The 17,726-nt window shown below is 40.3% G+C and overlaps 1 protein-coding gene across 2 annotated transcripts in view; it reads right to left on the bottom strand.

Moving 5' to 3' along the window:
• Positions 1-17,726, bottom strand: part of AGMO (alkylglycerol monooxygenase) — a 201,936-nt gene that overhangs the window by 116,296 nt on the left and 67,914 nt on the right. For both annotated transcript variants that reach the window (XM_084860455.1, XM_084860456.1), the window contains exons 4-5: positions 15,117-15,220; positions 9,102-9,197 (exon numbers count right to left, since the gene is read on the bottom strand). In XM_084860455.1, coding sequence (XP_084716581.1) covers positions 9,102-9,197; positions 15,117-15,220 — 200 coding nt within the window. The remainder of the gene's footprint in view (positions 1-9,101; positions 9,198-15,116; positions 15,221-17,726) is intronic.

The following is a 17,726-nucleotide window of genomic DNA, read 5'->3' as shown; positions in this document are numbered from 1 at the left end:
GGTTGACATTTTCATCAAACTGTCCACCACACCCCCAACATCTCTTTCTTGGTCAGTCACCGCTAGCTCAGATTCCATCAGCATATATGAAGTTGGGATTTTTTGTCCCAATGTGCAACACTTTACATTTGCTTACATTGAACTGCATTTGCCATTTAGATGCTCATTCTCCCAGTTTGGAGAGATCCTTCTGGAGTTCCTTATTTTGACCACCCTAAACAATTGGGTGTCATCAGCAAACTTGGCCACTTCACTGCTAACTCCTAATTCCAGATCATTTATGAACAAGTTGAAAAGCATGGGTTCCAATACAGATCCCTTTGGGACCCCAGTATTTATATCCCTCCATTGGGAGAATTGACCATTTATTCCTAGTCTCTGCTTTCTATTCTTTAACCAGTTACTGATCCATAAGATAACTTCTCTTATTCTGAACAGAATTTTCATGAGCAAACCTGGGAAGTTGCTATGCTGTATAGTATTAATTCAGGAAAATCTTGATTCATGTAAGATATGCTATCATCTTTGTAATATTGTTTTATTCCAACTGGGTCTTTATGCAACTCCAACCCTCTCCTCCAAGTTCAGATCTAAAACCCAGGGTAGTGTCTCCCAGAGGTTAAGCCATGTGTGAGAGAATTCCCTCTCTTAGGTCTTGGTCAGAAACCTCAAAATACATGACAACAGGCCAGATAAGCAAATGAACACTTTAATTTACAGACTGACAAACACTAGGTAAGGAAGCAAACAGAGGATACAATAAAACAGTAAAACAAATTTACAAGCTATCTGCTCAGCTAGCCTGTGCCTATGCAACTTACGTCGGAGGTCCCTGGCACCTTCCCCTCCTTCTGCTTCAGAAAATAAACCACATTGCATGGTTAACAAGCCACTCTGGCTGTGTTCAGATTTCAGACAACTAGGGATGTCAGAGAATTCCGCCACAGACTCCTCCCTGGAATCTGTGGCAGAACAGCCTCCGCACCCGCCACCCTGTGCAATCCCCCTGGAACAGAGCTTACCAGGCAGCGGCTCCAGCAGTGGCTCCGGCAGATGGAGCATTGGCTCCGGCTGGTCTCCCGGCCGCTGCAGGGTTGCTGCAGCTGCAAATGGTGGCCGTCATAGCAGGGCACAAAGAGCAGGGGCACAAATGGCGGCCACTACACCATTTGCGTACGTAAATATTTACGTAGCCTATCACAGCAAAAGGAAGCCACGCAAATGGCAGCTACAGCAGCCCGGCCGCGGCCAGAATTCCGGCTGCGGCTGGCCCAGGCTGGTGGCTCCGCAGGGTTGCCATGGAGCAGAGCCAGCCAGGGACGGAGTGCCTGTCCCCTACTGCCAATGCTCCGGAACAGATGGGTGAGTGGGATTCGTACATCCCTACAGACAACACAATAACCCATGGGTCAACTAACAACCCATGGTTCAAAACAACCATACTCAACCACTGAGTGTGGGCTAGTATGGTGTGTGAACAGCCCCAGAATCTCTTAAAGGGAGAGAGTTGAATATCTTATTACTATTTCTTATTTTTATCCCACCCTTTCTCCAAGGAGCTCAGGACTGCAACATGTAATCCCCTCCTACTATTTCATTCTCACAACACCCTGTGAAGTTAGGCTGAGAGATAATGACTGGCCCAATAAGCTTCACAGCTGACGGAGAATTTGAACCTGTCCCTCTCTGGTCCTAGTCCAATTTTCTAATCACCACATCACTCAACGTTTTTAAAACTGCAGTTGATGTTCAGTGCCAAGTTGGCACTGCCAACCACGCTGCAACTCCCAAACTAAAAAGAAAAAAATGCATCCAAGAAATGGAGGACTCCTTGCAAATGAGCATCTTTGTTAAAAGGAAAGAATAGAATCTTATTATGCACCCCTTCATGAATGGCACCTATTAATCTCAAAACAAAGCTTTAATGCAGTTGAAGAAAATACATTTTACATATTGTTCTTGGCTTTTCCCCCTGAAGAAAGAGGTGATAAATAATTTCTAAGTATGTTTTGTTCAATGTGTAGGGCAGCTGTGTAGTCCAAATGGGAAAAAGAGTTTATAAACTGACTAATTTTCCTAGGGGAATCTTAGTTGTGTCCACGTTATATCTGTCTTACTAATCATTTATATAGGACACATTAGTATAAGATGATCCCTAAAAAGTCTGGCAATAGTGTTTATTTTATTCTCATTATTCAAAAGCCAAAGACAACACAAGTATTCATATCTGAATTTCCCCAAACTGCCAGCAAATATCTTCAAGCCCAAAACGGCCACCTAAGAGTGAGAAAAAGTTCATATTTCAAGTTAGCTCAGCTAGCTTCCATCATCTATCAAGTAAAAGAGTCCTACTGCTTTAAGCATTGTGAAATGTGATGGCTAAATTAATTTAGGCTGTAATCCTATATCCACTTACTTTGGAGTAAGCCTCACTGAGATCAATAGGATTTGCTTCTGAGTAAACATGTATAGGCGTGCATTGTTGATAAAGTAAAGAAGGGCTCTCCTTGAACCATAGCCCAAAGCCTGAAAAATCAGTGGTTTATCTAAAAGACCACACCTAACTTTGACCCATTACATTTCAGCTTGTTTTTAAAATAAATATTGAAATAGTTTTGTAAAAATATATCATATTTAGGTTTCAAACATGAATGGTACTATGGACTGAATTATACATTTTGGCTTAGCTTAGAAGTGGGGTAGAACTGAATATTTTGATCAAACTAAAAGTGTTTTAAGTTTTTTTTCCCCTCACCCCTGCTAACAACATTGCTTACAGTATTAATCCTTTGAAGGGTTTGATATTATGCTCTGGCCCTAATCCAGACATGCTCAGCATAGCAGTGGGCTGTGGTTCACCAGTGAACTGAATTTTGATGCTGTCAGCCCTGGCCACCTGCTGGAGGGGGGCAAGGTGAATCTGGAATCAATCCCACCCAAACAGGTGATTAATATTGTCAGAACTGATGGCGCTGGCCATCTGTTTAGCAGTGCTCTCTCACACCCTTAGGTGCTGGATATGTATTTTTCTTCCTGCACAGCACCCTTTTGCATATGTAGGATAGCATCCATGGGAAACAATTGTGTTCAGGAGTTTGTTTACATACACAGGTCTCGTCTTGTAGTACTGAGGCCATGATGTGCACAGCACTCCTTTGGTATCTCAGGAACAGTCCATCAATAGAAATTCAGTGTCAAATCATGATATTAAAATGGTAAAACAACAATGAGCCAGTTATTAAGTTAAAAAACTTAAAAATCACGTTTCCTTACAACTATTGCTACATAAAGTTCTTCATAGTGCTTCCAAAATATGTACCATTAGTTATAAATACGTATATAATTGGTGTAAGCCTGTCTTGATCAATTAGGTATACATTAAAACCAAGGGAGATATATCATATAAGTGGGAGGTCCACAGAAGCCCTATTTCATAAGCAGAGATATGAAATCTATGATTTAAGGAAGTTGTTTCCTTTACAACAGTGGGAAGAAGGGAACTTACATTGCAATGTCTCTTACAGCATGTATGCACCTCTGTTTGTGGTCTCAGAGTTTGTCTGCACCAATGGAAATCTTTATCACTTGGTACCTGAAGCCCTTGAAAGCAGTTCTTATTTAAATAATGAAGAAAAGTCATGGCATGAAATCCAAGGGAAACTTTACATCTTGTGTAACAACTCCTCCTGTCACCATTACAACATGAATCTTTATTTTAGCTGTTTTGCAAAATACACATAGCAAATGACCAGCAATTGAATAAGGCACCCATTTGTTGCAAGGTGGGGCTGTGGGCGGGGGGAGGGGATAAGACTTTATCAATGTAAATCTAAGAACAACTGGGAGACCCTCCTTATGTTAATGTTAATTGTGTAGGAGTCTCTGCAGCACATCTCCTTCCTGCTCCACTTGGATAACATCAGAAACCAAAAGGCCACATAGGAGGAGTTCATGTTGCATCTCCTATACTGCCACCAGTGTAATATAACTGGGCCTCCATATTACAGTGATGCTTCAGTTACCAACATGCATACACTAAAAGGCCCAAACTAATATTGAAGCCACTATTAACTTATAGCAGTTCTATCTGACATACATGATAAGGCATTTTTTAAATCTAAGTTTTGATTCACCATGGTACTTCCACAGCCTTAAACATACCTATCAGTAGAATTGTTTGCGCTCTTAAAATTAAACGGTACTGAAATGCCAGCAGGGTTAGGATCATTGCCCATTTTGTTTGGTTGCATTGAGCCCTTACAAAACTAGTTTCTTCTCCCATAATATTATGAAGTACTTCACCAAAGTTAAGGTGATTACAAAACACCTTTAGAATATGAATCCATATTTGAGACCATCTGGTGAGGAAACATAAAAATAAAAGCATGATTTGCTTTCTCTGCTAAAGCTGTTGCATTAAGTCAAGACAACCCACCCATGTATTTATACAGATGGACCTGGTGGCCATATTTGCCATGTGAATTCTCTACAGGGAAGCTAGGGAAAGGCAGAACCCCTAGGATATGTGCTCGTCTGCCTGCCTTCACACTTTGAAATTTTCGGCAAACCCTGATTTATTCACCGCCAACTGTTTTCCTATCTGATTAGGCAGTTTTCTACTCCAGTAAGCATGTAATATGGAGGTAGCCAAATTTCCACATTGAGGAGTGAAACAATAATATTTTGGGTTTGGAAGTAAAACAAGCTAAAGGAACCAGCCTGTTGGGATCATAAAGGGATTCATGGGGGTCTGAATTTCTGATACAACTGTACTCTAGGAATGAAGAGGTGAAAGCCTAGTTTTAATGGATAGTCAGGGTTAGAAACTGTTTATACAATAAATACAAGGGTATTAAGAAATGTGTTTATAATAAATTATCTTGAAGGCAGAATGTTGTCATTCAGGCATGTTTTTTCTTCTTTCTGAATCAGGATCTGAATGAACTTGGCATTAAGTGTGAATATTTCACCTATAATTTTCAATAGAAGGTTCTATTTCTCATTGAACAAGCCTAAGGCTTTTCTTCAGACAGGCCATATGCATAAATCCAATCTGATTTTAAAGCTTGCATCAACCTATGTGGTGAAAAAGTATGCCATTCTAAAGAACATATAGCACAATGCTATGTATGTCTATTCAGAAGCAAGCTCCCATTCAATTCAATGGGATTTACTCCCAGGTGAGTGTGTATAGCACTGCAGGCTTAATTAGAAGTTTTATTTAAAATTAACGGTGTTTCTAAGGAAACACCATTAATACCTTTTTATTCTACTGAACGGAGGCATACATATGAAAGCTGTATGTCAGGGTGGGGAACGTGTGTCTCTCCAGATGTTTGTTGGCCTACAACTCTTATCTGCCAGAATAGCCAATGGCAGATTGGCAAATGGCTCCCTGCCAGCACAGCCAATGGTGAGAAATGATGGGAGTTGCAGTCCAGCAACATCTGAAGGGCCACACGTTCCCCACCCCTGTTGTATTCATAGAGAAAAAGCATCTACTGATATGCCTACGCTCCATTTCCCAGCGTACGCCCTCCCCAAAATCTATTATATCACAATATAGGTGACAATCTGAAGAAGGGATCCACTGACCATAACGAACACTAAAGCAAAACGCAGAACAGACTGCAAAATTATTCATACATAGCTTCAATTACCTGATGCATTTCAGAAAGTATTTTTCCTCAGGGGTATGATCGAAAACTGTTTTGATAGATATTTATGTTCATGATGTATTATTTTAGCCAATATGTCTATCATTTTTTCTGAGCATGTATGTATGTTTGTTTGTTTTTAATTGTATCCTTGTACTGTATTCTGAAGTCTTTTAGGTTTGCGAAGAGGATAATAAAGATGAATATTCTGCACCAGTGCACCTATATATTCTGTGTTTGGTCCATTTACATCACTTTCCCATACTGAATCAAAATTGCCTTTTGAAAGTGCCCTAGGTAGCACCAGTCATATGCATGTTGAGCAAGATGTCTGAATGCTACCATGGAAGGCAAGCATGGACCTCTTATTCCACGTAATGGTAGGCATGCTGCAAGCATGCCTGCATCTGGCTAATAACCAGCAGCAGAATCAGAGCTAAAGATCTCCAGTGAGCCTTACATAATCCCCTCCTACCTTTGCCTTTTTCATTTTGTTTTGTTACACTATTTGTGTTTTTGTCTTTTTCAGATGACGGTCAAGTAACACTTTCCCTAAGCCTTTTAGGACCTGATCCGGCTCCTAATGATCCTATTTCATGAGCAGCCCTCTTGTGTTTCTTGTTATATCAGTAATTTAGACAGAAACAACTGGACACCACTTATTTTAGAAATTTAGGAGCATTTCTCTAAGCTAAAAAATATATATTTGGGAGAATTTCACGCAGGGCAGTCATTCATGTTTTAATGCTGCAGCAGAGGTAGCTCCGAGATGAGAGAGGCATTTTTGTAATGGAAGCATACAAAATTAAATATAAATATACAATTCACATCTGTCAGACAGCAACATCTGAACAAAATTACATTTATTTCTGTCACAGTAACACCTGGACCCCTTTCCTTATAAAAAAAGCAGGACTGTTTTATTTGTCCTAACAGCCCATTGTGATTTTGGTATTTTATTATAACTAGCAGAGCAGCATAGTGTAACACTCAGATTTATAATATTTTGAAAGCTAGGGGTGTATTGTACATAAAAGGCCAAGGGTAACTGCATAGCAAGTGCACCAAAGCAATATGCACAGGAAATCTGAAAACACAGTTTCTCTAATCAGGATATGAAGACGTGGGTACTTAACTCACAGAACTGTGTACAGCGTCCTCATGGCAATATGTGGGTTACTTGACTAAAAAAAAATAACTAAAATGTACCATGCAACGTTAAAAAAACCCCCTAAGTAATTTAGAGCTGGGGTAAACATTTACTCTAGGATTAAATGTTCAATATAGGGGGCCTGTTCAAAATTATTTGTCACATGCAGTAACCTGAAGAAATGATCAGCCTTTGCTGGACTGATCACTATCATCTGGCATACCAAAAGGTTCACTGGGTTTCATAGTACTTTCAACAATCTCAGCCATGTCACCTGAAACCTTACCCTTCTATAGTCTCAGCCCTCCCGCAGGAAATGAGATAAATCTAACGTTGCATCTATCTAGATCCCATGCACGGCAATCCTATACTTGCTTGCTTGGAAGTAAGCCCCTCTGAGTTCAGTGAGGCTTATTCCCAGCAGGTCTCATAAACAACCCTGAGATAAGGGAATCCCATTGGTTCAATGCTGCTTCACTGCTTAACTACTCCTTCAGGGGATAGTGAAAACTGACAACAACCCAGAATTATTACCATCAGAACTGTAGCACTGATGTTTTCTTTTAAAAAATAAGCTTTGGTTATAGGGACACTATGTTTCCCCCCCTGGAAACAGCTTCTTCCCCAAGATATAACAGTGTGCTTATGGTAGAACAGAGACCCACCAGTCTGTAAAGGGCAAGAAGCATTTTCAAGGAGATAATACTACCAATGACTGAAACATTAGGCCTGCATTACCTTATCTAGGCAAAACTATATACTAGTTAGAATTATAAAACTGATTTAACCAGGTTGGGCCTTGGATCCAAAGCTCTAGCCATAATCAGATCAAAGAAGAAGGGAGACTATTTCACTTAACCATGAAAAAGGACCTCAGTGAGGGACATGCTGCTAATCACATCTGTGCAATCATTTCCAACTAAGAGCCAGAGCCCGACAGTGAGCCTAAGGTCATGAGTCTTTTTAGCAAGTGTCATTTATAGCTAAAGAGAGGCCTTATAGAACCTCTCTGGTGTTGTAACAAGCCATCCACCACCTCATCCTCATACATTTGAGTGTTCTTGTTTTCCTCCTCCCTCCCCATTCCTTTTTCCTGTTGTGTCATGTCTTTTAGATTGTAAGTTTGTGGGCAGTGACTGTCTTGTTTGTTATTGCTCTTATATAAGCTGTTCTTGGAGCCTTTTCGGCTGAAGACTGGGATAAAAACGCTTTAAAAAACAAAGATAAACCACTATGGAGGGCAAGGCAGTGACAGAGGAGGCTGATGAACCCTATTTCAAGTCAGGCAGGGTCAGCTCAAGGACACTGGACCCAAATCAAACTGGGGCCACATATTTAGAGTGGAAAAGTGTTTACTGGATATCAAGCTTCCCGCAGTTGAATGCCCACACCATCTCCCTGGCAATGAGTGGGGGTATTCCATCAGGAGCTGCTAATCAGATTTAAGAGCGGCAGGTTTTGCTGCTTTAGTCTACTGTGTGTGACACCTTGCTCACAACAGGGCTGACCTTTAATGTAGCACAACCTGAGAAACCTGCTCACATTTAAGTATTGAGAACAAACAGCCAAATCCTTCATGATCCAAAGTTTTATTATACTCTTATACTGTGGGAATGCAGCAGTGTAAAATGACAAACAAAATCATCGTTCATGATCAAAGATGATGTGTGAATGTAAAAAGAAGTCATTGCAATAAAATCAAAAGAGGAAACTCAAGGACATCCTTTTATAATAAATCATATTTGAAAGCATTTACCTGAAAGGCTCAAAGAGAGCCTGACAACTAATTAGTAATCTATGCAGCATATTAGCATACATGTGCACAAATACAACAAACACCAATAAATGTAATTGTTATGAACAGATAATCAACTGAGAAATGGAGGCCAGAAACAAAATTTGGTCATGATTTTAATGTTTAAATGGTTTAAATAAAGTACTACTTCTTTCATGAAATAGCGTTCTCAGATATGAAGTTAGTCTGTACTGCACCAATTTAAATACAATGTATAATGTGAAAATATAGTACTAAAAAGTACATTGTTTTGGTTTGCTATAGTTCAAAATATTTTAAAACGAATTAGGACCCATTGGCTTCATTGTTTCTTATAAATGAATGAATAATATACGTATGTGTGTGTATATATTCTGAAATAAGAAATAAAAATGAGCATATGTTTCTCTTTAAAGAAGTTAGAAAAAGATTTTTCTTACACAATAAATCAGCTGCTAGTGTGTTTCCAAGACACTATTCCAGGCTAACAGCTTAGATATTGCTTAAAATCAGGAATTACCTCTGTGTGTATCCAGAATTGGTAAAGGAGATTAAACTGAAGATGAACAGCATACACTGAAGGTGGAATAAAGAGACCTATAGGCAAATAGAATATCTGAAAAATAAAGGAAAGAAAAATTATCAAATGGATCCAAAGTAGTATAAATACAGTAGCCAGTTGAGTAATTCAGATATTAATTAAACCTTGAAACTCTTCCTGTGAAGCGGACGTTTTACTCTTCTAATAAAGGAATTATGGGAAACTCAGAGGCTAGCAGCAAATTTGTGACATGCCTGAGACAACAACAATGGAAGAAGTCAGAAAAAAAGAGAATCTACCTACTCTAAACCTTTGACTGCTATCCTGGTCATTAGATATATACCATCATATTCAGCCATTCTGAACTATGCTTCCTTGAAACCTAGTAGTGATAAAGAGGTGCTATAACTAAAATGGTTGCCATGTTTCATTATTTAAAATTGCTTAGTTCAATTGTTCTCCTCACTGCTCTTCTGACATAGAATGCCTAATCAGCCAAATTGCTGGATGGATGAATTCCTAGCAGATTGGAGATACATCTATAATACTTTCCCAACTATTCATGTGGCTCCACTCATTTAATGCTATTAAGTAAGAATCTGAAAACCCCAATGACAAGTCAGCAGTTGGGTTTGTATCCAACTGAATCCTTTTTCATTACTAGCCTGCACTCGCGTCATGAAGGAAAGAATTTGGAGCTGAACTATGGAGAAAATGAAAAATAATGAATTCACAACACACAGCTTTTCCCGAAAGCATTGAAGAGAGATTGTGGGAATCCTGAGTATTTTCTATTTTGGCACAACATATACTGGAAATGAGTCAAGTAGTAAGAACCACTGTTCCTTCTTAACTGGATCCACCTGAAAATGGCAAACTTCTTATTACTGGAAACCACAAACATTTGCATGCAACACAAGTTAGAGATCCACAAGTAGGCATAATTTTGCTTTTACTGTCATTTTGCAAGTTGTTGCATTGCACATGAATAAATATGTCCTGATCCAACAATTCCTAAACTCTGATGCACCACAGTCCCCACCTGCAAGAACATCTCATGACCTTCAATCAAGGGAACAGACCCACATGCATAAAGTAAGCCACTCACTCCTTTGGTGTTGTGAATGGAGAAGCTGCGCATGCAGAAAGCAACTGATCCATTTATGAATTTGGCTGCGACTCTCAAGCATATTCAGCAGTGCAGCCTCATGCTACTTGTTCGTATATGTTATTTTAATTTGTATGTATCTAAATGGCAGAGTTTTCAAGAGAAAGTTGCCGAACTATGTTAAATGGCAAAGAGAAATTATAAATTTCATTGTAAGACAGAGAAACAACACTTGGGCTGCAATCCTATATACATTTATCTGGAGCAAGTTCCACTGAACTTAGTGGGGAGTTACTTCTGAACACACATGCATAGTCAGGCTGCATATCCTGCAACTCCATATAAAGTTATAACTGTATGCCTTTCAATGGAAGTATTTACAGATTTGTTCAGAGATGTCTACCTAGAAAGTAAACTCCTTTCTCCAGTTTGACTTCTTACAAGAATGGTTCCCAAATATTTAATAAGAACATAAGAAGACCAAAGGTCCATCTAGTCCAGCATTCTGTTCACACAGTGGCCAACTGGCTGCCCACGAGAAACTCATAAGTAGGGCATGAGTGCAACAGCACCTTCCTGCCCATGTTCTCCAGCAACTGGTGTACATAGGCTCACTGCCTCTAATACTTGGAGGTAGCATACAGACATCAGGACCAATAGCCATTGATAGTCTTCTCCTCCAGGAATTTGTCTGCCTCTTTTTAAAGCCATCCAAATTAGTGGCCATTACTACATCTTGTGGTAGCGAATTCCATAGTATGTCTATGTGCTGTGTGAAGAAGTACTTCCCTTTATCTGTCCTGAATTTCCCACCAATCAGCTTCATGGGATGACCCCGGGTTCTAGTATTATGCCCCCGGGTTCTAGTATTATGGGAGAGGGAGAAAAGTCCACATTCTCCACACCATGCCTAATTTTGTACACCTGTATCGTGTCTCCTCTTACTCGCCTCTTTTCCAAGCTAAACAATCCCTAAACAATCATCTCTGTTCATTCCCTTTATCTGGATATTCGTTTTCAGTACTCACTATTACAGAGTCAACGCTTTGCCTTAAAGAGTCCACATATTATGTACAGGAGTCCACAAATGCATTCACCAACTTGACACTGGTGAATGCATATTTTATTCTGACAAGTTCATCTCCTTTTAGTTGTTCCAAGATTAGGGGAATCTCACAGACTTTTGCTGATCTGAGATGCTCAGAAAGCAAGAATATGTCTCACTGCCTCCTTATTTATTTACAAACATAGAAAACATGTAAATGACAAATAACATATAAAACAAACAAGGCATACTTAACATATAAAAACTAATATCACTATACTAATCAATATGTTTAATCCAATGCCATTCTCCTTTCTTCTTGTATAATGTTAGGGAAACATTCCCATTATCTTCATACAAATATAATGTAGTATCAATAATCAGTAACAAAAAAATTATGCCCATAAATTTCTGATTCATATAGATAATCAATGGAGTCCAAAGTTTCTAAAAAACAACAACTATGTTGCCCTTCCTCCCACAGTTGTACCAGTTCAATACATTTAGTCATCTTAACCAAATGTTAAGCCTTATTAACCACTCAGTTTTAGTGGGTACATTGTGTGGGTGAATGCCGTTTTGAAACAATTAAGATTTTAGCTGCTGTTAAAAGGCTTCCTACTAGATTCAAGTGATTGGAATGTACATTACCTTTAAGACAGCCTAGCAAAATATTCAAAGGTCTCATTTGTATAGAATATTCAGTCATATTATTTAGGTGTCCAATCCCCCCCCCACACACACACACTCACAAATCCTCTAATTTCATCACAGTTCCATCATGTGTGTATAAAGTCAGCTCCTGACTAGTCTCACTGTTCTCTGAGAGTTTACAAAACTCAGTGCAAGGTCTGGAGATTGCCGCACTCTTCTCCTGGATATCTTGCATGCCACACATCATGTAGTGTTTTCCCAAACTCAGCACAAGGTCTGGGAGATTCTCTCAGCCTTCTCTGAGACTGGGAGAATAGCTGTGACTCTCCAAGAGCTGGTAATGAACCCCTAAGATGCTCAAAATAAGGAAATCTCACTAGTTTTAGAGTTGTCCATGGCCTAGCACTACAGGGGTAATCCCTCACTACCAGCTTAAAGCCAGAATGCGAGAACAGAAACTCATCCTCACAGTTCCTTTAAACTTGAGGCACTCCACATAGCATGACATCACAGACAATACCCCTCCACTCCCCAGAGTCAGTGGCAGCTACAAATTCTTGGTGGCTACCAAGCCCACAGACAGCACAGAAACACAGGCTTTGAGCAGAAACATTTAAATCTTGCACGTATTTCCCTTCCCACTTCAAAAATGTGAAGATCTTGCTTGCTGGAGTGGGGTAGTTTCATGGCACTGTTTTACTTTAATAGATTTAGAACATTTATATACCACCTTTTATCAAAGAGTTCACGGTGCTTTAAAAACTGAAACAACTAAAACAACAATTATTCACAAATTAATAAATTAATTCAAACTTCTCAATCATAGACATATGTCACAACTTCATATAATATACTGCAGTATACCAAATGTATTTTATTTTTTATAGAGATAAGATATGGAGATGGTAAAATCTAAATAAAAATGAATTATTCAATAATGACTTCTTCTTCTTCTTCCTCTTCCTCTTCTTCAGCTTAAGAGATACAATGCCTTGCATAAGTATTCACCCCTCTTTGACTTTTCCATATTTGGCTGTGGAATTAAAATGGATTTAATTGGCATATTTAGCATTTGATTTACACAACATACTTAACACTTTGAAGGTGCAAAGTATTTTTATTGTGGCACAAAAGTTACTTAAACAAAAACAAACTAGCATTTGTTGGTTGCATAAGTATTCACTCTCTGAATCAATACTTGGTAGAAGCACCTTTGGCAGCAATTACAGCTGTGAGTCTTTGGGGGTAAGTCTCTACCAGCTTTGCGCATCTGGATCCTGCCATTTTTGCCCATTCTTCTTGGAAAAATTGCTCAAGCTCTGTCAGGTTGGATGAGGACCATTGGTGATCAGCAGTCAGTTTTCCAGTCTTGCCACAGATTCTCAATCAGATTGAGGTCTGGGCTTTGACTGGGCCATTCTAAGACATTCAGATTCTTGTTTTTAAACCACTCCAGTGTCATTTTGGTTGTATGGTTAGGGTCATTGTCCTGCTGGAAGGTGAACTTCCACCCCAGTCCCAGGTCCCTTGAAGACTGAAACAGGTTTTCCTCTAGAATTGCCCTGTATTTGGCTTCATCCATCTTGCCCTCTATCCCAACCAGTTTCCCAGTCCCTGCCGATGAAAAGCATCCCCCCAACATGTTGCTGCCACCACCATGCTTCACTGTGGTGATGGTGTTCCCAGGGCAATGAGCACTGTTGGCTTTGCGCCACACATAGCGTTATGTGGCAAGGCAAAAAAGTTCAATTTTAGTTTCATCAGACCAGAGAACGTTTTTGTGCATGTTTGCTGTGTCTCCCACATGCCTTTTGGCAAAATCCAAACAGGATTTGATATGGGTTTTTTTGGCAATGGCCTTCTTCTCTTCCATAAAGCCCAGCTTTGTGGAGTGTCCTGGTGATAATTATCCCATGGATGGTTTCTCCCATCTCAGCTGTGGATGTCTTCAGCACCTTCAGAGTTACCACTGGCCTCTTGGTTGCTTCTGTGACTAATGTCCTTCTTACCCTGTCACTGAGTTTGGGTGGATGGCCTTGTCTATTCAGTCATGGTTGTGCTATATTCTTTCCATGTTGTAATTAGGGATGGCGCGGGTGCTCGTTTCGGTCCACGAATCTGTTGGACCACTGGCACCCGTGCCCCCCAAGCTGCGCCCGCTGAGTTCCTCCCCACACACACTGGCCCTCCAGGCTGCAGTCATGCCCCTGGTCCGCACTCGGTAAGCAGCCCACAACTTACCTGGGCCTGTTTGTCTCTGTCCCGATCGCCATGTTTTTAAAAAACATGGAGATCGGCAGCGCTTGGCCATAGACTTGTACACAAAATAGCACTGAGAAACTAGGGTATATGGGTGATCCACAGTGCCTTTTGCATATAAATCTATGGGCAAGCACTGCTGATTGCCATGTTTTTTAAAAACATGGCAATCAGGACAGAGACAGACAGGCCTGGGTAAGTTGTGGGCTGCTTATCAAGAGCAAAGGGGGGGAGGGCTTGACTGAAGCCCGGAGGGCCAGCGAGCGGGGGGAGAGCTTAGTTGGTGCTCGGAGAACCTGAGCTAGGATGGGTTCTTACATCTCTATTTGTAATAATGGATTTAACGGTGCTCCAGGGAATGTGCATAGTTTCGGGTATTTTTCATAAACCAACCCTGATTGGTGCTTCTCCAGAACTTTATCCTGGATTTGTTTTGGTAGCTCCTTGATGCTGTTCCTTTAGATATGCTCTCCAGCAAACTCTGGGGCCTTACGGAAACAGGTGTATTTAATCTGAGATCACGTGACACTTGATCATGTGACACACACAGGTGGACTCCATTCAACTAATTATGTGACTTCTGAAGGCAGCTGGTCGCACCACAGCTTATTTAGGTGTGTCACAGCAAAGGGGGTGAACACATATGCAGCCCAGACTTTTCAGGTTTTATTTGTAAATCATTTTATAAAATAGGTAGGTTTTTCCCCCACTTCAATATTATGGACTATTTTGTGTAGCTCAGTGACAAGAAATCCTAATGAAATCCACTTTAATTCCAGGTTGTAACACAACAAAATATGGAAAAGTCAAAGGGGGTGAATACTTATGCAAGGCACTATAGGTTTCAGGGATATAAAAATGTTGATGACTAACATATTTGTTAACTAGTCATTTTATTGCATAACAGCATACATGTTGCGCAACTTACCCAAGATACGTATTTCTGCAGGGCAGATTGCCTTAATGCTGTGCAAAGGTTATAGTACTCAGAACTATGGTGAGTTTGGTGTCCTGCCCACAATAAATTAACCTCTGCAAAACAAAACAAAATTATGTGAGCCATGGAAACAAGAACAAAGCAATATTTCTCCATATAATTAAGTTACTAAAAAGTTTACATATCTAAACAAAAACATGAGATGGCAATTAATGAAGATTAGCATGTGGTGCACAAACCATAACTATTCAGCGTCCTTTTAGCTTTAGAGACTCTGCCAAGTACATAAGAGCTGTGAGGCTAGGAATACATATGAGGCTGCAGTTCTGTGCATGCTTATATGGAAGTAGGATCCATCATCAAACACAGTCGGAGTTACTTCTGAGAATTACACTGTAATTTTTACCATTTTATGTACACAACACCAAAGAATTACACTGTAAATGCACTAGCCCCTTCAAGGCTGCCAAGTACATAGGAAAGACCAGGGCCAGCATCAAGGGTAGCAATTGTTGGGTACCTGCCAAGGGCCCATACCCCAGCATGGGCCCACTGACAAGAGCCCCCTGGAGTTGCCTTGCCACTTTATCACTGCAACCTGCTTGTTCACCTGCCTCTCACTCTGGCCCAGACAACAGTGGTGGTGCAAAGGCAGAGCAGAAGATGCCACTGCCTACTTGCTCAACAGCTCTCTGCCTGTCAGAAAAGCAAGGGTAGCAATGATGATAAAGAGGTTAAGGAGCAATAGCAGTTGGTGGCAATGACTGTGAGATGGTAGACTCACTGAGGGAGGGGGCCCATTAAGGGTGTCTTGCCCAAGGGCCCTCAAAAACTTGTAGTCAGCACTGGGAAAGACCAATGTGATCAGACTGCCCACATGCCTGCAAGGATTTCTAAAGGATACCACATCTAACGTGTCAGAAAATTACCTATTTATTAGTAAGAATGTATGGACTTTGTAAAATCTGTTTTGCCTGCATTTTGCGAATTGTCAGGTGCCTTTCGTTCCATCATCTACTTGTTGACAGAATTGGATTTTTTCCAATTTCCTGAATGTACACAAATTCGCACCTGCGTGAGTTCACACTTGCAAAAATAGGCAAATCCCCCTCCTCCATGTGCATTTTCATGCTTTAGCCTATGGGGGAAATGCGCATTTCCGGTTGGTGGGTTTTTAATTTTTTTTTTTACATATTTTTCTAAATTTGCGTAAAAATACAATCTGCAATTCCACAGAACCCATGCAACTCAGGAAAAGCCCATCTGCTGCAGAATACACAGGTCGGATTCTTAGAAATCTGACCTCATTTGATTCCGCTGTGAATTTCTCCAACATCCCTATTTATGAGCTGGAGTAATGCCTAACTAAACAAATTGTAAAGAAAGGAAATGGAGAGGTTACTTAAGGACATACTTTAACAGAAAGCTATACATGGTTTTAAAATAGATATTTTAAAAGTAAAAGTGAGATAAATAAGGACAGGCTCCTTACAGACCCAGTTCACACAGTATAGCTACCCAGAGTTTGCTCAAATCCTGGGTAATCATGAATGAGCAATAGTGAATGAGTGTGCTGGCTCCTGGACTAGCCACCTGTTCCCAATGGCCTAAACAACCCAGGGATGCTCAGTCCCTGCGTTGTTTAGCATGACATCCGAATGTGGAATTGTGGGTTGCTTGGGGGAAGAACAACCCATGGGTTATTCCTCCGCCAACAACCCACAGTTCTGCACTTGAGTGTCATGCTAAACAACCTAGGTCAGAGGAGTGGGCGGGTGGCCAGAAGCCAGAAGACACACACTCTCCCATTTGTTCACAACTACCTCAGTAGCCGTGACCTGGAGATGGGTCATTATGTAGCAGTGCTTTAAGTATACTGTTCTGTCTCCTATCACCCCCTAAATAATACTTTCTATCTAGAGATATTATTTAGGTACTTATTTTTTTCAGCACTTATATTCCTTTGAAATCTAAATATTTGAGAACAGAGGGACAGTTTACACTTTTTTGCTCAAAAATCTTAACACTTTCCATACTTTGAGTCTGATGGCGGTCCAAATGCTTCAGTTTCTTGCAAATACAGAAAATCTCTTCTGAGCACAGGGAAACCTCACTGGCTTTTTTTATAATGCATCTAGCTGCACGAAGCATCTCCATTTGGGCCAGGCACAAATTAATTATACGATTTTTTTTAAAATCACAAAATCATAGAAAAGCCATTGAGTTCTTTGGATCAGGCTCTTACAAATTCACCCATGCAACAAAAAGAATAGAAATTGTAAATGAAGATTTCCATTTACCTTCTGCACAATGGAAGTGGTAAAGATACTCTCAATATTGTGCCCTGTGACAAGCTAATAAGTTTGCACCACCAACCCTGTGATGTAGCTTGTTAGCCACCCTTTATCTATATTCATTAGAGATAGTGCTGCCACCACACACGTGTGTTTTTAGTACCCCTTAATTTGTCTATAGGAGGAGACAGACCCCTTTTTCAGAGCCTTCTTTAAACTCCTTAACAATCAGGTTAGCATGTTTGCCAATCAGTCCAGTGACAGGTGAAGCTGACCTTCAGACTAGGCAACTGTATCAAATCAACTC

Source organism: Heloderma suspectum, chromosome 5, assembly GCF_057233095.1.
Source record: "Heloderma suspectum isolate Gila_16-S chromosome 5, 16-S_ref, whole genome shotgun sequence".
In the NCBI taxonomy this organism is placed as follows: domain Eukaryota; kingdom Metazoa; phylum Chordata; class Lepidosauria; order Squamata; family Helodermatidae; genus Heloderma; species Heloderma suspectum.
Note: the sequence above shows the minus strand (reverse complement) of the source record. Positions and strands in the feature narration are given on the sequence as shown.